The sequence below is a fragment of the Zingiber officinale genome, chromosome 5A (assembly GCF_018446385.1).
Source record: "Zingiber officinale cultivar Zhangliang chromosome 5A, Zo_v1.1, whole genome shotgun sequence".
NCBI classification, from domain to species: domain Eukaryota; kingdom Viridiplantae; phylum Streptophyta; class Magnoliopsida; order Zingiberales; family Zingiberaceae; genus Zingiber; species Zingiber officinale.
The window spans coordinates 142,559,504-142,585,958 of record NC_055994.1 but is presented as its reverse complement, the minus strand read 5'-3'; the positions used below and the strand labels follow the sequence as shown (position 1 = coordinate 142,585,958).

Genomic DNA, 26,455 nt, shown 5'->3' with positions numbered 1-26,455 from the left:
AGGCACTCTAGGAACATGAGGTTCCTGGAGAGTACAAGCTTGAGCTCACTTTCTTCGACCCTATGGCGGCGACATGGTATGAAGCCAAAGAGGCAGCTGATAATCTATCCTTTAGGGCCTTGGCTAATGTGATCTTGTTGGATGGAACAGACATTAGGCTAAGCTGGTATCATTCGGCCAACGATTTCCCAAGTTCTGGCAAAATCATCGGGCCATGCGAGCCCAACTGATTGAGTTGGAGGCTCGACTGACTTCCTCCGACTAGGTCCCTTACTCAGCTCAAGCAGAGATTGACCAACTAAGGAGGACATTAGCTAATCAGACAACGAAGAAACGTCTGGCGAGACACAACTTGGACAAGGTCAAGAGGGAGATAGAGTCCTTAGAAGCCTAGGTTAAAAAAATTGAAGTTGAGAAGGAAGAAGCAACAGAAGGAAATTGAAAAGATCTACTTAAGAAGCACAAAAGGCTAAGCTGGATGTGGCCATGGCTGAGGCCGAAGCAACCAAGGCCAAGTTGGAGGCTAGCAAGACCAAGTCTAAGACCCTGAAGGTAGAACTGGGAGCCACTAGAGACAAAACCAAAACAACCAAATCATCGGTTGAGTCTTGACTGATGGGGCTAGAGGCTACTCGTGCAACCTCGACTTTTCCTCTAATATTTTCATTTCTTATTATATTTATCCTCGTGTGTTCACACATCCACCTTAATATCTTCATCTTTACAACTCTCATTTTTTTCTTGTGTGCTTAGTCATAACCTAGCATTCAATAACATATAGTATAGCAGGTCTACGTACCATTTTATAGATTTTTTTTTAATTTTTAAAGATACTTTATGATCGCAAAGAACACAACATTCCCCTTCATTTTAACCATCATGTTATATTAGATATCTCAATCAACTTCTTCATCTTATTATAAAAATAATCTTAAATACTTAAAACTCTTAGTTATAGATAATTAGTCATTTTCTATCTAAATAATTATCTTATTTCGTCTAATTTTACTAAACTTAAATTTCATATATTTTATTTTTACTATACTAAGCTTAAAATCTTTAACTTCGAATGTTTACCACCAAGATTTGAGTTTAACATTATTTTCTTCACGTGTTCACTACCAAAGCAATATCATTTGCATGATAGTAATGTGTCTTAGAGGTGTCTAGTGAATTCATTCATGATTAGTATTAAAAGATAGAGACTTAAACAGTTATCCTTAATATAACTCTATCTTTACGGGAAGTATTTCAGTTAATTCATTTGGAGTCTTCACTCTTGTCATTATATCCTCATGCATCTTAACTATTTTAATATACGCTACATTAATATTTTTTTTCTAGAATTATTCATATAATTTCTCTTGAGATTTTATCATCAGTTTTTTCTAGGTGGACAAATTTCATATGTAAGTTTTGTTTTTGTTCCTATTGTTTTTCAATTAGTTATCTGAGAAGATTATAACTTCTATTGTAATCTTCTAAAATCAAATTTATTTTTGGTCAATATATCTCCTTCTTAGTCTTTTTTGTTATTATTAGTTCTTAAAATTTTATAATATGATTTATTAGCATAATAGTCTTATAATTCACATAATTTTGTCACTCTTATTATTTTTACATAAGGGATTAAAATACTTACTCTCCACTAATTAGATTTTTTTTTAATTTTTAATATCAAATTGAATGATTTTATAAATCATTTAATACTTTACTTCTCTAAACACTTTTATATCTTTGTCTTAATATATTCAACTACTTTTTCATTTTACATCCCATTTAAAACTTATTATATTTTTAAAATTTAAATTTATGATAAAAATTTAAATATGTATACTTCTCTAACCTATTTAAATTACCTAAACTAAGTTCAATATCTAAACCTTTACTAGAAGTTGATAAAAAATATTCTTCCATCACTCTTTATTTTTTATCATTGTATCCTAATACATTCATATTTAATATATTTTATTTAAATACGATCTATTATCTTTCTCTTACGTTAGCTCTAATATAAGTGTCCTTTTTCCTTTCTTTTATATCCAATTACCAATATATTCTTGACTTTACTCACTATTATTTAAATTCCAATTTTTCATTGCATGAGGTAATGACAAAAAACAAAAAAAAACACTTTTGGCGAGGACAACAAAGCATGGTCCTCAACTCAGAATTAATAAATATGTGAAACTGTTATTGACGTGGAGGAAGCAAAGAAGTATAAAAAGAAAGATTTTAGGAGAAGTATTGAAGAGTTTGCCTAAAAAAGAAATTTTCAAATTATTGAATCTTTTGCAAAACTGATGTTTTAGCCAAAAATTCCTTGAAGACAGAAAAAGATTTGATTAAATTTTTGCAAAACTTCAGATATTATCCTTCTATTTTCTTTCTCCTTTTGTATTTTGGTCTGAAAAGACAAAAGATTAGTGTTTGAAGACAAAATATTGAACAAATGAAATCATTTTTGTGAAATTTCTTTGGATTATTTGAGCTCATAATAGTTACCTACATACGGAGTTTGGAGTTAAGAGTGAACCAAACATATATAATTTCTTCTTCTTCCTCTTCTCCCACATAAACTTAACTTTTCTCAGCCAAAAATACAGCCTTGACTCCTTTAAAGGGAAGAAGAAACTCAGAAGCACGCCATTATCCAAAATTTTCCAAAGCCTGAATAGCACATCAAGAAAGGTGATTTAAGAGATGGAAATAAGACTGACGAAATGCAATGATAGTGACTTCAAATTCAATAATTACTGAGAAGGAACAAGATTGCTTACTGCATCATGCAGGAAACACTGTAAAAGCACAAATGACAAGCTAGAAGCAGATTCAATCAGTTCGACAGCATATAAATTAGTCCATTAAATTAAACTTTGTGCTTCTTTCTTGGATCTCCTGATGGACATTGTAATTTTTTTCTTTTAAAATCTTCAACCATATTGTAAACCTGTATTAATAAAAACACAAAAAAAAAGTATCTATATAAAACCAACTGACATGAACTAAATGTCAAAAGGAAGCTAGTGTTTTATGTGACTAATACCAATTTGATAACAAAGGAAATATCTTAATGTCATTCAATATTTGAATCTCACAATACCTTTCGTACTCCAGATGTTAATCCCATGGTCCTTATGGACTTTGCGTCTACACATTTCCATGAACTAGAGAACTGATTGCTTTCATAAAATTGATTTAAACCACCTCCAGAACAGAACAGATGATTAGGAATTTGATCCCATCAAAATTGCTTAAAAAAATTTTCATTATAAAGCAACATGTCCTTACCTTTCAGTTTCAGAATCAAGAGCTCAATGCGCATGTGGAGTCTGATGTGAGAAAAAACATGTTTGCATTCCCCAACATCTTCTCTCAAAACCACCTCACAGTTCTCCCATATTTTGATATGAAACAATTTTCTCAAAAACTTGTCTACACTTCTTCTTCTTGAGTCAATATCTACTCTTTCATCCATTAAGACACTTGGGAACTCCCAGAGGCCAGCAAGCAATCCTTCATTTGGCCTTTTAACCAAAAGTAGCATATCCTTGTTACTGCACCTGTTTAAGGATTCTTCACCTGTTTCCTCAGTCAACTGAACAACACAAACAGCGGCAAAATCATGACGCTGCTTCGCTTTTGCTACTTTTGTTGGATAGTCAGTAACTTCAATTGATTCCTCACTCTTGGAAAGAGAAAATGCAACACAATTATCTGAAATCGGGCATGCACAACATTGTGGATTCATAGTGCTGCACAAGGTTGCCCCTAATTCCATCATAGCTTGATTAAAATCTCCAGGCCTCAAAGGATCAACCAATAGTGAAGCTAGCTTCCTACAATGAAGCGCGAATTTATAAGTTGTACGACTATGCAAATACAAAACAGTAAGGATTCTAATATCCAAAGGCAAGAGTCAATGTAATTCATGCGCAAGGGTGTGTAGTGCAATTCATATCAAATTAAGTTTGAAATGGAACTAATCAATTGCAAAGGCAAAATACTAAAAATTGGACCAAGAAAACTAGAAAAGAGCTATAAAGAATATCAAGATAGCAGTGTGATCTATATTCACATCTAGAGGGGTGGAAATATGTCAAAACAAAATAAACTGTCCGTGTTTCTTTGCTCTGACCTTTGCTGGTTTCAAGAAAAAAGAATTTAAATGGATGGTATTTCTTGGAAGATTGCATCTTTATCATTAATAGATTCATAGCAACACAGATGCATACCATATTCCTTTCACTGTGGCTGATTTCTTTGGGTTGGCAGTAATAGCCTTCAGCCTACTGATCACCCTAACAACATTCCCATCAACAACAGGCACTGCCTGGAAAGATTTACCAATGAACTGGATCATTACATAAACAGTATACATAAAGATATTCACCAGTCAATTATATTCATCAGTGAAAAAAGAAAGAGATCAAAAGCTCAGATAAAGTCTACCTCCTACCTCATTGAAAGCTATAGAAGCAATGGCTCCGGCAGTGTAATCTCCAATTCCTTGAACCTTGAGGAGTTCAGCAGCTGTCTGAGGAAACATTCCTCCTTGAACGATGGACTTAGCTCCCTAATTCAACAAGAAAATCCCATTCAAGTTCTTTAAGTATGATCATAACAAGTTAGAAATGCAGATGAAATGAAACAATCTGCTCTTTTTTTTTTCTGAAATAAAGTATTGCCAATGCCTCAAAAAAAAAAAATAATAGAAGATAAAGGGGAATGAGTATAGAATGGACCTCCAAAAGAAAGCGAGCCCTTCGATAATACCCCAAACCAGCCCACATTTCATTCACTTCCTGTGAAAAAAAAAAGGAGTGGTCATGAGCAGAATCAGGCACGAGTATAAATCCCTAGCAGTGCAAGGTCAGAACAGAACCTCCTGTGAGGCTGCGGCGAGGTGGTGGATGGTGGGCCATTTGTCCATCCAGCGGTTGTAATAAGAGATGACAGTGGATACCCTGGTCTGCTGCAGCATCACCTCCGATACCCACACAGCGTATGCGCTTTCCGCTTCGACCTTACTCTCGGTCTCACTCCTGTTGACGGTGCCGCGGCTGCTCGTCTTCGTCCTCCGCCATGGCAAGTCGCGGCGGTGGGCGTCGTACCAGTCTAGGAGAGAAGCACGGATCCGGCGCGCGTCATCTGGAGAGAAGTCCTCGATGTCTGGGAGAGGGAGGGGACTAGTATAGAGGTCCTCCCCTTGTCCTTGTGGATCGCGTTCAGTTGATGGCTCCTTCGCTGCTTGCCTCGGCCTTGTGTTTCGCTTCTTGGCATTGCTATTCTCCTCGTCTTTGATTCGTCTCCGGCCACGAGCTTCCATGGAGGAGGAGATGGAGGGCTGAGGTTCCTGATTTGGGATTGTAACAAAGGGATTTTGGCGCCCAGGTCCGGCTGTCAAAGCCGGGTCCGGTCTGGCCTGAGGCGTATATATATATATATATACACTGGGCATCTCACTCCTGTGAGTATGATAACTAATAGGTCAGTTGGAGGATCCTGTGGGTTATCCGGGTTGATATGTAGCGGAACTTATCATAATGAGATGGTAGGATCGATCCTCGGAGTAGTTAGGGAATAAATCTTCTATCCTCGTATTACACCCTGTCTATCACATGCCCGCTCGGATGCTACGATTTACCTCTCCCGTGATCAGGGGCGGAGCCAGAACCAGATATTGGGGGGGCCAATAACAAACATGAGAAAGATAAATCTATTAAAATTTAGAACGTCTCTCTTGCATATCACGAAAATCATCTACAAGTGAATCTATACTAAACTTTTTAGCAATTTGCTTCTCAATATACACAAGCAAACAATCATTAAGAAATTCATCTTCCATCTTATTACGAAGCCTAGTCTTGACTATATTCATAGCAGAAAAAGATCGCTCTGTGGTAGCCGTAGAAACTGGAAGTGTGAGAATAAGTGTTAAGACTCTAAACACCAGTGGATAGATTTCTAACTTTCTAGTTTTCACCAACCATTGGCATAAATCAGAAATAGTTGTCAATGTTCTAAAATCAGGAAGTTGTCGCACATGATCAAAATGCTCAAATTGATTTCTTAATTGTAGCATCTCATATTCTGCAAAATCTTTGGGGTAAAACTTTTGTACCAATCTGCAAATATCATCAATTCTGAATGAAATGCGCATCTCCCTTGGATCTAATGCCGAGCTAAGAATAATCAACTCCACTGTGTTGTCATTAAATTTGCTGTTCAATTCTTGCAATTGAGAATCTATCACTACATTAAAAATATCAACTCTGTAATGATGATCTACTGTAATTTCATCTTGTTGATGGCGAGCCCTTCCTCTTCTTGCAATATATTGAGCATTGAAATCCGGTATAGGTATACTAAGTGCTTGACAGAAAGATTTCACATCCGCAACCAATTCATCCCATCCATCATCTCTCAATTTTTGAATGAGCAACTTAGTAGATGAAACAAGATGCATTGCATTCAAAATATCTTGAGACTGAAGTTGCAAAGCTTGACAGAGCAAATTAGAAATCTCCAAAATCTTCCTCATTAGATGCAAAATAAAAACAAATTCAAAAGAAGTTAGCACCTCATAAGCTGCGTCAGCATCTCCATGTTGAGCGGGTGTAGTTCCATCATCAATGATATTCAATAAAACTTCACATGTTGCACTAAACATCTTTATCAAACTAGATATAGATTTCAAATGAGAACTCCAACGAGTATCACGTGCCCTTTGTAAAGAACCAATTTGATTAAGTCCTTTCCCACTTTCAAGCTCATTAATATTAAGTAAATGAGCAATATTTGAGGCATGAGTGGCTTTTAATTGATCATTACGCTTAGATGAGGCACTAACAACATTGATAATAGAGCTTAACTTGGTAAAAAAATGATGGACTGGGATAACTTCCTTCGACGCAGCAACTAGTGCCAATTGCAAACGATGTGCAAAACAATGAACATAGTAAGCATAAGGACATTCACCTAAAATTAAAGCTTGCAATCCATTCCATTCACCACGCATGTTGCTTGCACCATCATAACCTTGCCCTCGAATATTTTGAACATCAAGAGTATGACGAGATAGGACAGAAAAGATACATTCTTTCAATGTTGATGCTATGGTGTCTTTAACATGAACAACTCCAAAGAAGCGCTCTTGCACATAGCCATCTTTGTCAACAAATCTCAAGACAATTGACATTTGCTCCTTTTTAGATTCATCTCGAGCTTCATCAACCATGATACTGAATTTTGCATCACCAATTTCTTCTCGAATGACATTCTTGACTTTAGCGGCCAAGACTTGCAAAATTTATTTTTGTGTTGTTGGTGATGTATATGATGCATTTCGTGGAGCTTTATTCAAAACTTCTTCTACTTTGTCATTGTAAGAGGCTATGAAACTCAATAGTTCTAAAAAATTTCCACGATTGTTTGATATAATGGACTTATCATGACCTCTGAAAGAACATCCTTGAAATGCAAGTCATCTAGTCACCTCAATTGAAGCTTTCAAACGAAGTCTATTTTCAGCAACTTCTTGAGATGTGAACTTCTCAAAACTTTGTACAATATGTATTTGTTGGTTCATGAGATCTTCACATGCTTTCTCAGCATTTCGATGAGGTGAAGTGAGATCTTTTCCAATATGTGCCAAAAATGCACAATTTTTCCCATATCTTACCTTCTTCCATGAATGAAACCCATTAATAGGAAATGCATCTAATTCAGAAGGTCTATCTTGAGTATGGAATAGATAACATGGTAAGCAAAATGCAGCATCTGCAATAGGAGAATATTCTAACCAAGATGGGAATAACTTAAACCACGATACCTGAAAACTGCGAAGATGTTTTTTTCCAGACTTCGGATACTTTGAAAGCATATATTGATATGGACCAGCTTTAATATAAGCTCTTCTAACTTCACACACTTTTCAATGGGGTACTCCCATATATGTGGTCGCAATCCTGGATCACGCTCTAATGATTGAATATCAAATCTCTCATTGATTTCAACTCTTAAAGATTTAGCAGGACGACTTTCAAAATTCAAATGATCAATATTTGTAGTTGGATTTGATTGAGATGCTCGAATTTCATCATTCTTTCTTTTGAAGAATGCATCAATTGTTTGTGACTTTTTCATCTACAAAAAAGATTTACCCAAGTTTGAATAATAATCTATAAACCTTTAATTTAATCAATAATTTATTAAAAACAACAAATAATATGAGAATTAATTTGCCCATATTAGAAATCCAAAAATAAAGCTAACTGGAAATCAAGAAGAGAGTGAAATAGACAAAATTAATGTCAAATCTAAACAATAAATTTCACACACAAATATTTTCTACCTATTCTCAAGACTTCAACAGATAGTCAAATAGAAACGACAAAAAATAAAAATGAAAATCAAACCCCATTTTTTATGAAAAAACAAAGAAAACGATATCAAAATATCAAATGAAGAAACAAATAAATAAGATCATTTACCTTAATCGTGGGTTGAGAATATGAGATAGGAAGACTCAAGATTGGAAGAGAGCACAACTTGTAATGAAGGCAGTCTGGCGCCTGGCGGAGAAGACAATGAGTTGTGCTAGGGTTTTCTTCACAGAGAAGATAATGAGTTATGATAGGGCTTTCTTCATATTTGTTTTATAATTGTATACTATTTGTATAATATATAATATATATATACTAAAAATAAAAATTTGAGAGGGGCCAGGGGCCCTCCAAAACTCAATGTGCATTAATATATATATTAAAAACAAAAGTTAGAAGGGGGGCCAGGGCCCCCCAAAATTCAACGTGCGTCCGCCCCTGCCCGTGATGGTCTTGGGTCGGGTACGACGAGAGCACTGGGGGAAAGCGTTTCGCCTTTTTGCCACAATAGTAGATCAGTTGGAGCCTCTAGAAGTGATTCTAGTATTCTGATTTTGACTCATTCTCACGCTGGGTTAGGGATGTAAATGAGTTGAGCTTTTTGTAAACTTTTTATGAACGGCTAGGTCAAAACTCGACTCAAGCTTGAAGTTGACCAAATTCAAACCGGCTTAATTAGAATTCAAACCGAGTTCAAGCCTAATTATTATTGGCTCAGTGGCTCATCGAGCCAAACGAGTCAGTAATAATATATATTTTTATAATATATAATATATTAATTTATTTATTAAAAATAAAAAAAATTGAGCTCGAGCTCGAACCCATAAATAAATATCGAGCTCGAGCTCAACTCTACATGCCCGAGCGAGTTTGAGCTTGAGTCGAGCCAGTATAAATCAAATCGAGTCGAGCTTGAGCTTGGCTCAGCTTATTTACAACCCTACTCTGAGTACCCAGATCACTTCCAGACGTCCTGACTCAATCAGTCGCGCAACATAGTCGTAAAATGCAGGTGATCAACTATATATATATATATATATATATATATATATATATATATATATATATATATATTCGCAAAATGCAGGTGATCAACTATATTATTCTAATTTTGAGTAAACTATTTAAACTCAAACAAAGTGCAACATTAGGTCTGTAAAGTCACATCTTTAACTTAGTACAATGCTTACTTCATTTAGTTCCAAATGGTTCCACATTATATCTAATGACTTAACTAAAGGGAGGTGAATAGACCATCTTAAATTTTATCCAATTCTTGTACAAATACAAACTCAACAAGGGCTAACACAAGAAAATGAAAGCTCAAGCTAACACAAAAATATAATGTGACTCAGAGACTTTGCCACTGCTCCATGATTTATGACATGTTCAATGGGTCATTATTGAAGGATTCTACTAATCCACCCCTTCACAAAAGACAATAATAGGGTAAGCCTCTGTCACCAAGGACAAACCTTTCTTTAATGGTGAAACCTTTGTTGGGAAAACAATGCTTCAATTTGGCTGGGTTTAACCAAGTCCTGTGTTATTGATATGCTAAACAAATGTGTAACAATTTGATATAGTGCTGATTGTTTACTCAGCACAGTTGAGTTAGTTTTTGCTCAATGACTCGACAAACCAAAATGAGGTGGACTTGTAGGCATCGAGTATTAACAGGAGTCATGACACGAGGTGGACTCTAAGGCATGGAGTATTGAGTATTTACGATTGCAACCATGAAGATTGTGTGGTTAATGGCTTAGTGACCTAAAATGATGCGTAACCATGAAAGATCAAACGACACGGGAAGAGTTTTAGAAGCTTAGTGCATCCAATGGACCAAAAGCTTGGGACGAGGTGGACTCTAGGACATGAAGCATTGGATGATATTGGGTAATTGAAGATTTGGATGCATGCCAACTATGAGAGCTTACAAGAGTGAATTGTAATCTTGAGACTTTTGTCTTTGGCATCATCATTGTAGATAGGCAGGGGTGGACTAATTGTTGGGTTGTAAGATTACAAATAAAGTCTCACATTAAAAATACAGAGGAAAGATCATAGATTTATAAGAGAGATATCTCTATAACTCTATTTGTATGAGATTTTTTAGGTAGAGTCTAAGAACAAAAGCATGAAGGCTTAAGTCCAAAGTGGGCCGGACTGCCAGCCATGTGAGTAGAATATTGATGAGCCTTTCTAGATAAAGTCTAAGAGTAAAATCATGAAGATTTAGGTCTAAAGTGGATAATATTCGATCTCTTCCTAGCCTTATATAGGCCGCCTAAGATATGAAATTTTAGTTAATTGGCAAAAGAGAAGTTCAAGACTTAGTGATAAGTTCAACAAGTGTTGACAAGTGAAAAATCCATAAAAGATTAGTAGGTGGAAGGTCCAATAGAGGTTGGTATTAGATTATGTTCAAATAGGGTAATGTTTGACTAGTTGTTAATTGGTGAAGTAAGTCTCGGTAAGTCAAGAGTAATTGAATGCTTAATAAGTAAGAAAGTCTTAGCAAATAAAAAATGATGGAATGTTTAGTAAGTGAAATCTTAATAAGTTAAAAATGATCGGATGCTTGACAAATAAAGAAATCCTAGAACCTAAGGCTAGGGAAGTCTCAAAGGCTAAGTGATGAAGTTTGATTAACTTTTGAATTCAAAGTTCTTTTTGCTTTCATTGAGAGTTCCCATTCAAGTGTTACCATGGATTTGGTATTCGTTTATCCTTTCTTCTTCGTTTCTCTATTCCACTAGTGGCCATGGATGGGATATCCAAATTCATTAGTGGGAGCTTGAACCCTTTCTTAATGGTAATCCAATTTCCAATATAAGTTATGAATACAATGAATGTGTGATAATTTTTTTAACTAGCACAATGTATAGCCTTTCTAACCAATTAATCTTAGGCATGATCAATCTGGTCCCACAAAAATTTTTCATCGGTCATTAGCGTAAATTCGAAAATACTCACAATAGACGGTCCAACAGTCTAACATCCCAGATTTGTCATCCGAGAAAAATATCCCGAAGTGCATCGTAACTAGAAATTGAACCGCAAATGTTTGGAGATTACATGGACACTGTACCGCTACACTCAGGGCAATGGACATGTGATATTGAAGCTCTCTTACTGTCTCACATTGTTATACACGTGATTAAAGTAATTTTATCGATGATTAGTCCTTTGAGAGTAGTCTAACCCTAATATCAAATGTAGGATTGAGTACTATAGGCCTATAGTTAGAGGGGGCAAATAGCCAAATTTTGAATTAGACAAATAAAACTCAAGTGCAAAGCTTAAAGTGTGCTATGAAAAAATAAAGATAATTAAAATAATTCAAGTGCAATGCCAACTCGATTCTGTTTAATATGATTTAGAAGCCTAGATCTCTACTCTACGACTGATAAACCAATAAGGTGAGTTACCTTTAGAAAATCCACTATAGGTAGATAAACCACTTACAATAATTTTTATAGTAAGATAAAAAATAGCAAAGTGAGTAAAAGTTTTTATCGAAATGACCTTGGATAAACTTCAACGAGCTATTCTATTTAATTCTAGGCAATAAAAATATCTTCACTCGACTAAAATATTGATCATGAAAAAAATAATTAATTCATTAATTAAGCTGAGATAATATTGAGTCTTGGAATCGAATCATGAATATATGAGAATAATTGAAGATTCTTACCACTGTACCATAACCGGGGGGTGAAATATTGATCATGAAAGTACTTTCCTACTATTGTCTCCAATCAACTACAGATCTTTACTCAACTCAATGCCATAGGTTATCATATAACACTATCTTTAACTCAAATTGAACCTAGTTGACTCTAAGCCTAGTACTTACGTAAGTGGTTAAGATCCACTTGAGCGATTTTTTTTTTTTTTTTTTTGAATGATTATGTTGACTATCGAATTGACTCAAACCACATCAGTCGACAAAATTAAGAATTCATGTTCAATCAACTCAAAACAAATAGACAGTAAGTTATTTTAGACAATTAACTACCTAATTGACTCAGCTCGTTTTAGTTGATTGTATTTCTATTCAGTCAAATCAAGTCAAAATAGAAAGTTCCTATTTGCAAGAGGAAAATCTTCAATTGACTACCCATTCTACTCAAGTTATCTCAATTGATTGAATTCATATTTAATCAACTCAACTTGAAACAAAATCATTTTTTTACCTAGGATGTTGAACTGCTAGGCTGATCATTACGAGTATTTTGAATTTATTATGATGGCTGGTGAAAATTTTTCATGAGGCCAAACCGATCGTCCATAGGATTAATCTGCCGGAAAGATTAGATACCTGGTGCTAGTTACAAAAAAAAACCTTTTAATTTGTAACCAAAACAACTTGAGTTGGCTACTTACTCAAATCTAACTCATCAATCAAATAATCAACTATGATCTAAAAATAACTATTTCTTGATTGATTTCACGCCTAACTAAAAACTACCTGAAAGTCAAGAATACAGGTTACTAATAATCTCTCATATCTCACGTACCAAGAGTTCTTACATCTTAGTTTTCTTTTGTCTGCTAGAAGTCTTGCCTCCCGGACTTCTCATTTGTCATGTATTTAATCAATCTTAACCTATCAAGAGTTCTCGTCTATCAACTTCTATTGAACTTCACCATTAATGAAGTATATACTTGGATTTTTTTTTCATCTGCCAACTCTTGTCAAACTTCTTTTTCTATCAATGTTTACTGACCTTTATTTGTTAAATATCTCTTGACCTATTTGGACTTTCCAATTGACTACACTTATAACAACACGTAATATATTCTACACTTGATAAATGCATCAACAAACATAACACTAGTTTAATTTAAACCTTTTCGTAAACATGTCGAAACTACTGGTCAAACTCGAGCACTTGAAGTACGATTGCACTAATATATGATCAACTAAGTGTTCTTTCCTCCTATAAATTAACAAAATGCACCACAATTCCACAAAATTTTTATAATATAATTATTAACAATGTGGTTTGATCATGTTATTTAAAATGACATATATGAGTAAGAAATTTGCAACTAAACTAGTCTATAGGTACCCTTCAACAATGGGAAATTTAAAAATCAACTAATTTATGTATGAATAATTTAACAAACTTCTTTAAGTTTGTTAAACATGTCTGAAAATTTCCACTCACCATCCTATTTATTAGGCCTCGAGGTACCATTTCACATGCTCACACTAGTACCAAAATTACTACATTAGGGTGATAAGTAAATTAATACAATTTTCTACAAAAACAATGAGACTAGAAATCCTATGAAATAGAGTTGAGAGACAACTATTGACAATGGTCGCGATAGATAGAATAGTCAAGGAGTAACTAGAACCTCATGGCAAGTTTGTGAGGAAGCAAATTTATACAACAAAGTGGTTGAGAGAAGAGAGAAAGGAGCAAAGAGGAGAGAAGAGTCTAGGAGTTGGAGGTTTGCCTAAAATGGGGGTTGCCATTGTTGGAGGCTATACCACTTGAATTTGAGGGTTAAGGGGTGTATGCAAAGGGTTTTAGGAATTCAAGGGATTTTAGGAGGGAATTTGGGGTGTAGGCAAAGGATTTCAGGAGTAGGAATTCAAGGTTTAGGAGGGAATTGGGGAGTTGTAAATATATCAAGCTTTTGACCAGAAATCCCTGAAATGCTCTCTGGCTCAGTCTTTTTGGAGGTAATGGGCAAGTGTGTGCGGGAGAAAAAGGGAGACATTAGGTATTTTGACAAGTGATCAAAATTTTGAGCAATTTGAAAATTGTATGTGGCATCTCAAAAAAGACTTGTAATTGCCCTTATCAATTAACACAATTGTTTGCATAACATACACCAACATACACAGAGTTCAACAAAACATTATTCCTCAATAAAACATAATAAATTTCAATATACAGACATGCTTTTAAACTCAAGAAAGAAAAAGAACAGAAAAAGAGAAACAAGCATGTAAATCACTTTTTTTATAACATATAAGAATTAACAGAAGCAGTTAAAGCCTGAAAAAAACCATGTTCAAATTCTTTCAGTAGATGGATCTTTTAGCTTTTGACTTTGAACTCTTTGTCACTTCCTTGAAAGCAGAGGGACAGATTGTTTACAGAGCAGACTCCACACCGGGGCCTGGGAGCAGTACAAATGCTGCGCCCAAATCCAATCTGAGTGAACAATTAAAGGAAGTGAAAAGCAAATACTTACTCCAAGAAAACATAGCTATTCCTGTATTCCATTGGGCCTCAAAAAACTAAAGAGAACCAAAAAATAAAATGCATTCCATTTGTTAGTCAATCATGGTTTATGATTAATTTATACAAAACTAAATGTTGAAGCATAACTTGTTTGATACGTTCGAGTATGGCTCTCTTGATCCCATATAGACAACTTCTTACTTAGTCATTTCTTGTCTCTCTAGAGTACAAGGAAAGACTTTTAGTAGATACCAAACATGGGGGGAAAAGTAGAAATGAAAAATAAATTGCCAGGCTTTTTAGGATGCAAGCCTTCTTCCAAACTTGTTTTAGATTTACATACCTATTACTCATCCTTCTGAGTAATCAGTCAAGTTAACTTCCAAAGCAAGAAAATTTCTAGTCTACTATTTGTTCTCTGAAAATGGAAAGTGAAGGGAATATTACATAATCCACAAAAGATTCAAAATTGTCAATATTTGGTCTCATGCTCAAATAAATAAAGGATTGAGTTGCAATAAGCTTTGAAAGACAACATAAGTTGCCAAAATCTGTGAGCATGAATAATATTTGGCATGGAGATTAATGGAAGGATAAGTTTCATTTAATCAACCTCAGATAGATGGGCAAATACAACTTGATGGCGATGACAACATAAATTGCACTTAAGTCTATATAACAACATCAGGAAAACTAATATCCATCTTACCAGAAGGGGGTTGATGGGATCCCACAAATCCTTCGGTAGCCATTTTTCCAAAAGCACTCTTGTTTCTTCTGGAGTAGAAGTTTTCTAATAGAGAAAAAACATTAATGCAATTATTGTAACACTTTATACCACGTACTTTAAGATTGTTTCTGCAAAAGAGAGTTGTTAGACTAGTTCTCACGTCATGAAACAAACTTACCAGTCCAGTGCCTGGACGTGAAACCCATCCTAATCGATTACAAATACGATGCACGTGAGTATCAACACAAATCCCTTGAACATTATTCCATCCAACAATCATCACCTACATATTCAAATAAGCATGAAAAAAATCTGGTCCTAGTTTCAAGAAAGATGGTAAGTGTGACCTGTACCAGATGGGCTATTTTAGAGCCAACTCCAGGAAGTGCAAGCAGTTCGTTAACAGAACTAGGGATGTCACCTCCATACTTCCTTGAGCAAATTTCAGCGACTTCCTTCATATAATGGGCTTTCCTCGAGTAAAATGCAACCTATATTAAAAATATTAAAGAATAACTCTGACACTTCCCAAAGAAGAAAATTTAACTTAAAGAGTGAATTAAACATGATGAAAAGAATAAGTATCTTTTCATTTGTCACTTTTGCAAAGAAGTTTAAGAAATTTCTCTCAAAGAAACCACTAATTTCAAATAGTATTCTCTCGTGGATCCTGTTTAACACTCCATGGTAGGTGGCTGTTACATATTATATAAATAGGAATAGGAAATATAGGGATATGATTTAGATATGACTTCACTTGATTGTAGGGATATGATATAGGTTGATTGTAGGGCTTTGATTTAAGTCTAAAATCTAAATACTCTCTATATATGTGTGAGATTGATGAAAAAATTAATAACACTTTTTTTTCTTTCAAAATTTCTTAACATGGTATCAAAGCAAATCCTCGCAGTCATTTCAAACCATAGCCTCCTCTTCTCTTCCATTATTGCTCGATGACGACAACTCTTCTCTTGCATTAGTCGCCGTTGACCTAGGAGGAACAATCGATCGCCAATCTGCCATCGCCTAAATTCAGTTACCAAAATCTCTAAGCGTGAGCCATACATGCTGTTACGAGTTTTCTGGTCCAATCCCACAAGTCAGCGTGTGAAAGTGTGAGCATTCTAAATGTTTCTTGTGCCTCTAAATTCTCGTATGTATAGAGATTCCCACAGCTTTCTAGAATTTTATCCTTGCTCAAATTTAGGCCACCACCAGTTGTGTAGCCAGTTAACTGCTCTACACAGTAGCCAATGGTTATCCGACCCTTTTGCTGGTTGATATCAGATTAATGGTTCTTGTCTAGGTTTTCAGGTGCACATTAGTCAACTACTATGTCGACTACTTAGACAACCCTTCTGAATTCTACATCAAACAAAACCTTTTGCTTATTGGTTAGTCAACTACCCTGCATCAATTTGACTACTTTTGATTTCCGAATTCCAAATCCCTTGTATAGAATATTTCAATTTGTTCACGTTTTTGGGTTTAGAATTTAATCAATTGATTGCTTATGTTTATTGAATACCTTGAATCTAGAATATTTCGAACAAAATACCTCATTCTATTCGTGGTTTAGATTTCAAGTTTGAGTTATGATTAGTCGATCTTGCAACTGACTTGACTATTTCTAAATCTAAATATGTTCTTTCCCTTCATCCTAAGATATATGTGTGCCTGCTATCCTCTTTGTACTTTACATTAGCTAGGAGGTTTTTCATTCCTCTAGGACTTCATCTTGCCAAGAAGCCTTCATGCTTCTGGTCTTCATCATGCCAAGAGACTACTAGTGCCTTTGAGACTTCATCTTGCTTAGTATTCGGTCCTCGCCAACCATCTGGAACTTCCTTGCACTACCTAGCATCCGATTGACCTCAACTTGCTAGGCCTTCAATGCCTAGCATCCAATTCACCTCAACTTGTTGGAATTTCTCTATACTGCCTAGCCTACCATCTAGTGACCTCAACTTGTTGGGACTCATGCCAAGTAGCTACTTAGGCTTTCATTGTTGCATCTGCAAATTATTTTAAGCTTATCTATACTTGTACACTTTATATATATATATATGAGATCAACTTCATTACTTAACTTAAATACTGTCCAAATATCAAAATCACCTGTAAACACATGCTTAGGTATGATTGCACCAACAATAGCAGCGCAAGAAACATTACTTGTGCTTAGTAGTCTCAAGTTTCGCCCTCAGTAATTTGTCAGAACCTTTTGATCATGCCACTCAGCACAATATGAGATTTCAAATATGAATAAAAATACCTCCCATTTAATCAAAATACAATAATTTGATCAATAATCATGTGATCTTCAATTGAATTAAGCATACCACTAAGGAGAAACTTCCATAATAAAAGGTATAAAAGAAATGGTCAGAACTGAATTATATACAGAAAAAGGATATACTGGTTTAATCAAGCTTGCAATTACTGATTCTTCAGTTTTCAGAATAATGGCAGCATCCAGTAAACCCTTCTCTGACAGACGCGCAACTGCACCTGAAAACAAGTGAAGAAACCTTATATTTAGAACTTTATTTAATATCAAACTTGACAATAATTATAAGCCCAAAGAAACAGGGTACTACTGAACATGCCACTGGTAATTGCTTCTTTAGTTTGGCTCGACAGAAGACAAGATACCAAGATTCCAAATCTTTCTTCCTGGTACAAGACAGAAATAAGTGATGATGTCAACATGACTTAAAGGGAGTGTATTGTAATCAGTTTCTATAATATTACATTAAGAATCTCATTAGCTAAAAGAACGCTTGTATTACTCACACAACCAATCAGCATAAGGTCATGATCATCATATTACTCTTATCAAATTCAAGGCAATATACTTCTAGAATGATGGCCATATATAAAACATTAATAAAATTGTAATATATAAACCTAGGAGGCATCTCAAAACACTTCCAAGTAGCACAAGAAGTGCGGAGTTAGTTAAAGGTTTAAAATTTCATGTCGTGTTGGTCATCACGGGCGAATCACTTCGTTTCATGCACTGACCAACAAGTGAGAAGGCACGAGACGACAAACATACAAGCAATCCCCCCTCCCTCGCTTCCCATGGAGGAAGTCACATAGTTAGTAGCAGAAGAGCAAGGACACTAGAACCACTGCTCTCAATCCATTCCACATGATCTCCTGAGTGTCTGAAAATGTCTTGCGGAACCTTATTTTCACTAACTTCAAAATAGGTGTAGATGCCAAGGTCTATCTAGCATCAACAACGCTTCTCAAACTGGCTCATCTCTTCCTCTTCCTCTTCCTCAGCTATTTGCCTCTTCCTCTATTGTGCATGAGGTTAAGTGGAGGAGTCAATGAAATCACTAGCGATGTTAGTTGGGATTAAGATGTACGAGTTAAATTGAACGAATAGTTATAAAAATTAATGAAAAAATTAAAATAGGATCGAGATTAGAAATTTAATATTGTCGTCGATAATATTAATGATTTATGTCAAATACATTTAAAATATGTTATAGTTATAATAAGGATATTTTTAATATTATAGGTCCACAATAACTAAAGTGTTTTTATATATATTGATTGATTCTTTTGATTTAAAAAAAGAATTATAATTAAGCTAATGAACAATTTGGCTTTGAGGTTTTTAATTGACTCATTACTCTAGTCTGACTTTAATAATTATACCCTATATAAGACAATATTTTAACCAAAATATAATTTAAAAGTTTTTTGAGTAAAATTTTTAATAACTTCTAAGCTTATACCAACATGACATAAAGCGGTACCGACCTTAGTGTTGTAATCATAGATCGAAAATCTAACAAAATTCAAAATTTTATATCTTGGTTAATTACCTTGGTTATTCTCGAATTACAATCCAAGTGATGCTCCACTAGCATCACATTAAGATGAAACCCCTAAACCATATTATAGTCTAGTTCTCAATCAAAACAAAGAAGGAAAATATGCATGGCTAAATGATTTATCCTCTTCTCATCTGTTCATTTCTTTGGGTGAGAACTAGAGATGCTATATAAGAAGAAATAACAACATTAGATTTCTCTAAAATATTCTCATAAAAATTTAAAATTAAATGGTTATTTGATTGAATTTAACCATAGCATAAAGACGAGATGAATGATATGTATTCACCAGCTCTCTGCCATGAATATTGTTTTTATCCTTTTTATAATGGAGTGATAAAAACAAAACCCACAAAGGACCTGATGGTGGTTTTAAATGCTTGAATACTAGTCCTTTAAATTGATCCTTTACACTACAATATACAAGTGATCATAGTCACTTAAATTCCTTTACAACAAAACAAGTGGAGGATACCTAAGGGTCTCGCACAAGCATTCTAAGGATTTTCCTTCGTCCTATAATTGCAACCTCATGGAGCTTCTACTTAAGTGAGCTGTCCATGTTGCTTGAGGGGACAAAGCGCCATAACCTAACTAACAATTGGATCATCTAACAGTACAATGGAATTTACAGATTCTATATTTTTTTTATTGTGCTTGAAATTGTCAACTATAAGTTTCTTAATTATAGTCGAAACCATCTTATTGGATCAACCAATGCTTATGGTGTAACTATTGATATGGGTATTAATTACATCCCTCTAAATGAATCATTAGGGCTTATAGACAATTTTATTAATTACTTGAGAAAATTTTCTCAGGTAATTAATAAGTTTAGAGAAGAATACTTTCCATTAATATATGCATTTGGTGTTGGTGCAAGGCTCAGCCTGGTCTTGATAGACCATGGGTTTGAATAATATGTTTATTGTTTGGATATGTCAAGTAGGTCAAGACTCAGTGGATACTTGACGATGAACAAAGTCCAAATTAGTCGAGGTCAACTAGGCATTTGACAGATGGGAAATCCAATAAGTATTGGCAAGTTGAAAGTGAAATAGGTAGTTGGCAACTGAAAGACGAATAGGGAGTTGGCAGTGATGGAAGTTAGAGTAGATTAGGGAGAACTAAATGCTTGGCAAGTGATGGTCCCATACCATGTTAAACGTGTCTCTCAGAGTTTTTCTTCAATAGATGCAACCCCGACTTTCTTTCTAATGCTCTCATTTTTTTGATCCTATCCATCCTCGTGTCTACACATCCACCTTAACATCCTTATTTCTGCAACTCCCATCTTCTGCTCAAGTGCAAGCTTAGTCATGTTGTGTAAATGGTGGTGCCAACTATTACCACCCCTACCCTACCAATGAGTAACCAGAGCAATCTTCCCTTATATTTTAGATGATAGAAAGGCTAATGAAGATTGTGATATTCCAAAAAAAAAATTCCTTATGGAAAAACATGTCTGCAATGATCCCCTTGGTTATATATTTGGCACTCTTATCTCTACATTTGTGAGATTAAAAGGATGAGAAATATCAAAGCTTCTGAAAAAGTTTCAAACCTATGAATACAAAGGAAAATAGTGAACAGTTTGAGCCTATAGTCTCGAACCATAGTACCTTGGATGACAGAGGTTTCTCTTCGCTTTCACATCCCATAGTTCTGAATGTGACACCCTCAGCAAGCGTCATTGTTTTAATTCCGTCAAGGACCTCCTTCCAATTTTCTGGTGCATTAACTACGGCACAATTTAAGATCCAAATTGAGCAACTACTAAAAGAATTTAATACAAGACATCAAATCTCATAGTTCTGCTGATAAGTTATGCCAAACATTCGTTGAGGAAATAAATGCCTTCCATCATAAAAATGGTTAAAAAAAAAAAAACACCTAGATTCCATATTTCTTAAGTACCTTTAGACGCATTGGATCTCTTACTCTGAAAAGCAGATGTAGAGGTAGAATGTTCTTCTGCAGGGCTTAGCAAAAGATGTTTAATAGAAGAAAATCTGTGTATATCATAAACATTGACTAAAAAAATTTAGTACATTGTTCAATGCAACGGCTATAGGTAATTACACAACCAAAGCTGCAAATTAAGAAATGGCTTTTCACATGGCTCATTTGGCTCTTAGCTCGACTCACTAAGCTCTCAACTCGCTTTACATGTCATCTTTCATGTGTGACCATCGTAGTTTGTCTCCTCTAGCTCAAGTGCACTCTAATGCTCCTCATCTTGCAATACCATCATTCTCCAATCTATATTAGACCTCAAACCATCAAATCAACATCAACCTTGACTATGCTTAGTCTGCACGTGTATCAAATCTTACATAATTTCATAGACATATCAGACACAAATATTATCATGACTTAAACTTTTTACTCAAACGTAACTTAAATTCTTTACCCAAACATCAAAACTCATGATTGATCCCAATCACTAAGGGCATGATTGCATTAACATTTACTCTAGAGGATGATAAGGTTGAACAGGTGTCAATAGTCACTCCAGGATGGCAATTTGTGCCATTACAAAAAGGCAATTTTAAAGTTAAGTTTGAATAGGCTGTAGCTCTAAAACCATGAATACAGAGACACAACAAAAGAGAAAGAAATACTTTTTTCCTCTAAATCTCAAATGTATCAAAATGTTTTAGGTTATATAGGTTGCACATTCTAAAAATATCTCCATAATCCTAGGAGCTATACAACAGCTATTCCTTAAAATTAGGAATGTAATCAATGCAATACCTAAAATGTCAAAATAAATCTTTCTATAAATAAATCTCTCTATTTTCTATAAATAAAGCGAGTTGAGAGCTTAGTGAGATACCCAATTTTGCAGATAGACTAGCATGTTACCCTCATTCTCAAAAATATTGAGATATTCTTGGAGTAGTTCCCTTTTTGTTCAAAAATAGGATCACATTCATTTATGTTGGAGGAACGTCATGATTTAAACTCTAATATTCAAATCCATTCATTCTGTTAGATCATGTATGTAGATAAAATTTGCCCTTACTAGAGCTAGTAGATAGGTTGACCTCATCGTATGTCAAATCTTCAATGTCAGCAACGCTACTGACCTGCAAATTGAAGCTCATCCACTTTTATTATCATTTCCAATAAAATAGAGACACAAAAGGGACTAGACTAACTTCAATGCATACTTCCAGGTGAAAGATAAAGAATTAGTGTAAGTATTATACCAGAAATCCTTGCTTAAAGGCAGAATAAAGCTCAATACGAGATTCAAAAGCTTTATAAGAGAAATCTTGAATTTATTAACAAAGATACACAAAGAAATGATATACAGAAGGATCTTACATTTTGATAACCACCATCTTCTTTCTGCCTCTCCCTACCAACTTCTATATTCCTTTTCACCCTTTTCTTTGTAGAATAAGCATGTTTTTCTTTATCACAATTCCTTCCTTGAAAAGGAAAAAAATTAGCTTATCATCATCTCAAATAATGAGCATCTTAGTTGAACACAGTTGAAACATAGTGAATTTCAAGACACATTGTCATGTGCACACACCAAAAAGAGCAAAAAGAAAGAGAGGGACCTTAACTTCTGAAAGTTGGCATTCATAGACGAAACATTAGTGGAGGGAAAAGAATAGACTTTGTGAGAAAAAGCGTCCAAAATGTTTCAACAGACAGAAAAGAATTTGAATCAGACAACAAAATAAAACTTTTTGCATCTTTCCTAGTTTCAATAAAGGACCGATTAGGTTTAGCAAAGAGTTCATCGATTTCTGGGATGCGCATCTCCTTTCCCATAAGCACGGAAGCCTGTCCTCTAGCACACACATGGAAATAGACGATCTAGTTGCTAGATATTTTCTGGTTCCAGTGCTAGGTTGTGACTATGCAAAGCTCGATAACGGAAATCAACACAAAAATTGGAGATCATAATGAAATATATTGTGGCAGGATGACGAACAAGTACCTGGTTTCAACTCCGAGTGGAGGCGTATGACATTGGACAAGAGAGATCGAGCAGAGCATCTTGTGGGCGACATCCTTATGGCTTGAGCTCGAGGTGATAATGGAAGGACGGCGGGTGGGAGACGAAAGAGGATGACGGAAGAGTGCATTTGGGAATGGGAGGGAACGGCGAGTGTAACTTTTTATGCAGGGGAGTTAGGTGAAAATTTGAGGTTCTCGTTGGGGCCGCGATTCGACCAAGACGTGGGAGGCTCATGGCCGACTGTGCTCATGTGGACTGGTTTAGAACTCAAGATCAACCTCCGTGGAATGTTTTTAAAATTAATTATAATGTGATCAATTATCAAATAGCACGTGAATGCATAAAATTATCATATTGGCCCTGAGACGAGTTAACGAAAATATTAGGGGCAAATATATTCATCTTTTATCACCGTGAATGCAGAAAATTAAATGTGACTTATCCCGTCCGAAATTGATGAAGACAGAGAGCTAGACAAGTGGTTCTATTATTGATTCGATGAGGACTTCATGCGTTTTCTTATAACATGGAGTGTTAGTATCGGATCAGGTAAGGAATCTCTAGTATTAGTCCTCCAACACTCAAGTTAGTACTCAGTTTTAGAAAAGAAAATAGTAATCATGAATTGTAACAAATAGCGTGTGTAAATAAGAAACATCGTATACCTCTGCATGTAGATGGAGACCCCTTTTATAATGTCACTGTGTGTTATGCAGGCATGTCAAAGTATTAGCACATTTTTCAAAACTTTTCTAAGAAAAAATCGGCCATAAAATGCCCCTGACACTTTTCCTTAAACGAGCTTGTAAATATCACTGTGACTTTACATGCTGAAAGCTTCTAAAGACCAATTTATCAACAAGATATTCTTTGTCCTTTCCAGTATAAACTTCCAAAAGAGTATGATATGATAGATATTTAGGTTCCTCTATACACCGACCGGTCGACGGCCACTCGGCTGGGAGCTTGCCAGCTCAGCTTTCCAGAACTCAAACACCGACTTGTTCTTCATTCGGCCCTTCATGTTGTAAAAAGGTGCATTGTGTCCGATCGACCTTGTGCCTGATCGAACCTTAGATCCAATCGGCTATGACGGTGAACCAGGTAAGTTAGTACTTCACTCCAAATTCCATCTACGAGTTGCGAAGGACGTCTGTTCGGGTGGTCCAATCGGTCCTTCACGTCCGACCAACGTTGCAAGACCTACTAGGCATGCTCGGCCAACCCTGCCTAGTCAGCAATTCCAAGTCCGTCCGACTTTACGATTTTAATCGTTTGACTTTGATTTCTACGTCAATTGATCCTCTGACTTTGATATATTTTTTGAGAGATTCAATTTTATCATAGTATCAACGATAATTCCTATTCTATTATATTAATCACATATATTATATGTAGATTGTATCATTTGATTTTATAAAAATTATGATTAACTAATATCATATAACATCATCCATTATTTGAGTTGTAACATGTTACTTTTAATTTTATTATTATTAATTGTATTTTCTTTTTCTTTTTCGATAATAAATAGATTGTCTTGCGTAAATTCCAAAAATTTAACCTTCAGAATATTCATCTATTGAAATTTAAATTTTAATTTCCTTAATTAGTGATGTGGTGATAAAAGAGAGCCATTAAACGTGAGTAGTAGTTGACATGGAGGTTAAAATCATGACAGTTAGTATAAAAAATCAACGAGCTTATCGAAAACGGGTCGAATGGAGCTAGCCGCCAACGGCCGCGCGGAATGTAAGTGTCTGATCAACTAACAAGTTCATCAGAGCATATCGTTCGCCCAACCGACGTCGGTACAAAAAGAACATCAGAAGTTTACAACTTACCAAGCAAATTCCGAGCTGACCGGAAGGCATGTCAGGTCGAGTAAGCAACAATCTGCCGACCTGGGCTACTACAAAGAGAAGCATCTGAAATCGACCGAGCAGGGGAGTTCTTGCTGAACGGCTATCTCGCTCGGTCAAATAGTGGAGCCTTCGCATATCTCCTAATATTCCTTTGGGAAATGATGTCACTGACAATGTGGTGAGGTCAACAAGCAAATCGTATGATAGAAGCCTCTACCGTCAAGGATTGGCACGCCCTGTTGACGTATAGTGTCAGAGACACTTTCCTGACAAGTCTTTTCTTAGGACAGTTGGGAAAACGTGCTTGTGCCTTGAGAATTGTGCATGTCACCTACCATAACACTATATAAAGGAGAGTTCAAGCACCGACGGAGATATGTATTATTCATTACTCTGGTGATATCACTGTTCCTACATCGCTCCGCCTTATTTCCATTATTTCGATGGCTGACTTGAGCGTCGGAGGGTCAATGTCGGGGACCCCCTCCCTAATCCGGCACTGACATTTCTTGTATTGCAGATCGGAACGTAACCTTCACACGATCAATAAAGGAGCCACATTCCCAGTTAGCATTCTTCACTACTTTTGGACAGGATTATATTGGCGCCTTCAGTGGGAACGTAACATGTATTCGAGACGTGGAGATAGAGGATGTTGGACGACTCACGATAGTGGAGTTGACAAAAGAAGAGTTGGATATGTTGGTACAAGCCCGGGCCGCTAAGATTATGGAGCAACAACAGCAGACGATGGTCGGATACACGAGCCCTCGACATCAGCCGCGGGACAGCAAGTTGAGTGTAGAGACCGAACGGACAATATGTCCGTTCGGGGGCAGAATAAGAAGCCAACCGATGCGTACGGGATGCACCGAATGAGTCAATCCCCTTTCATCGAGCATTGTTCCATACGCCCTCAGAGGAACAAGGTCGAGCAAACAAAGATCCAGGATCATCCTCAGACGACTCTCCTATGAGAGACGCATGAAAAGGAAAGGCACCAAGAGCTGATGATTCGCTTAAGCAAGTCAATCGGCAGTTCTCTCGAGGGGTTCTTGGACGATCCACTACCCCGATATTACATTCCAGCGATGATCGAGGAGTACAATAGGACAAGCGACCAAGAGGACCATCTAGTCAAGTTTGACAACATGGCCACACTTTATCAGTACACTGATGGAGTGAAGTGTCGAGTCTTTCTCACCACCCTCTCTGGATCAGCGCAGCGATAGTTCAGACGACTGTCGATCAGCTAAATTCATAGCTTCAAGGATAGTCGAGTATAATGACTATAAACCCTTATCGATGAAATTAACAGTCAAGCGGCGACTATAAACCCTTATCAACGAAATCAACAGTCGAGCGGCGATTATAAGCCCTTGTCGATGAAATCAACAATCAAGCGACAGCTATAAGCCCTTGTCG

The 26,455-nt window shown here is 35.8% G+C and overlaps 2 protein-coding genes and 1 pseudogene across 2 annotated transcripts; all 3 read right to left on the bottom strand.

The window, feature by feature from the left end:
• Nucleotides 1–2,461: 2,461 nt before the first annotated feature.
• LOC121983332 (adenine DNA glycosylase-like) lies at nt 2,462–5,412 on the bottom strand. The gene is made up of 8 exons (XM_042536268.1): nt 4,886–5,412; nt 4,746–4,805; nt 4,460–4,576; nt 4,236–4,333; nt 3,292–3,839; nt 3,104–3,207; nt 2,781–2,950; nt 2,462–2,670 (listed from the first exon to the last, which is right to left on the bottom strand). Exons 1-7 carry the CDS (start codon nt 5,327–5,329, stop codon nt 2,870–2,872), a joined length of 1,452 nt encoding a protein of 483 aa, XP_042392202.1. The 5' UTR covers nt 5,330–5,412; the 3' UTR covers nt 2,462–2,670; nt 2,781–2,869.
• A 310-nt stretch (nt 5,413–5,722) lies between these two features.
• LOC121980103 (zinc finger MYM-type protein 1-like) lies at nt 5,723–7,240 on the bottom strand. Its single transcript, XM_042532070.1, has one exon. It carries the CDS (start codon nt 7,238–7,240, stop codon nt 5,723–5,725), a length of 1,518 nt encoding a protein of 505 aa, XP_042388004.1.
• A 7,015-nt stretch (nt 7,241–14,255) lies between these two features.
• Nucleotides 14,256–23,334, bottom strand: LOC121982177 (annotated as a pseudogene).
• Between the last annotated feature and the right edge of the window lie 3,121 nt (nt 23,335–26,455).

What these genes read in the sequence shown, in the direction of transcription:
- LOC121983332 (XM_042536268.1), bottom strand. Translation starts at nt 5,329, where the DNA reads ATGGAAGCTCGTGGCCGGAGACGAATCAAAGACGAGGAGAATAGCAAT. An exon ending in GCCACAGTGAAAGGAATATG is followed by an intron (nt 3,840 to 4,235) that starts GTATGCATCTGT and finishes GCTTCATTGTAG; the next exon opens with GAAGCTAGCTTCACTATTGG. An exon ending in CTTGATTCTGAAACTGAAAG is followed by an intron (nt 3,208 to 3,291) that starts GTAAGGACATGT and finishes TCTGTTCTGGAG; the next exon opens with GTGGTTTAAATCAATTTTAT.
- LOC121980103 (XM_042532070.1), bottom strand. Translation starts at nt 7,240, where the DNA reads ATGGTTGATGAAGCTCGAGATGAATCTAAAAAGGAGCAAATGTCAATT.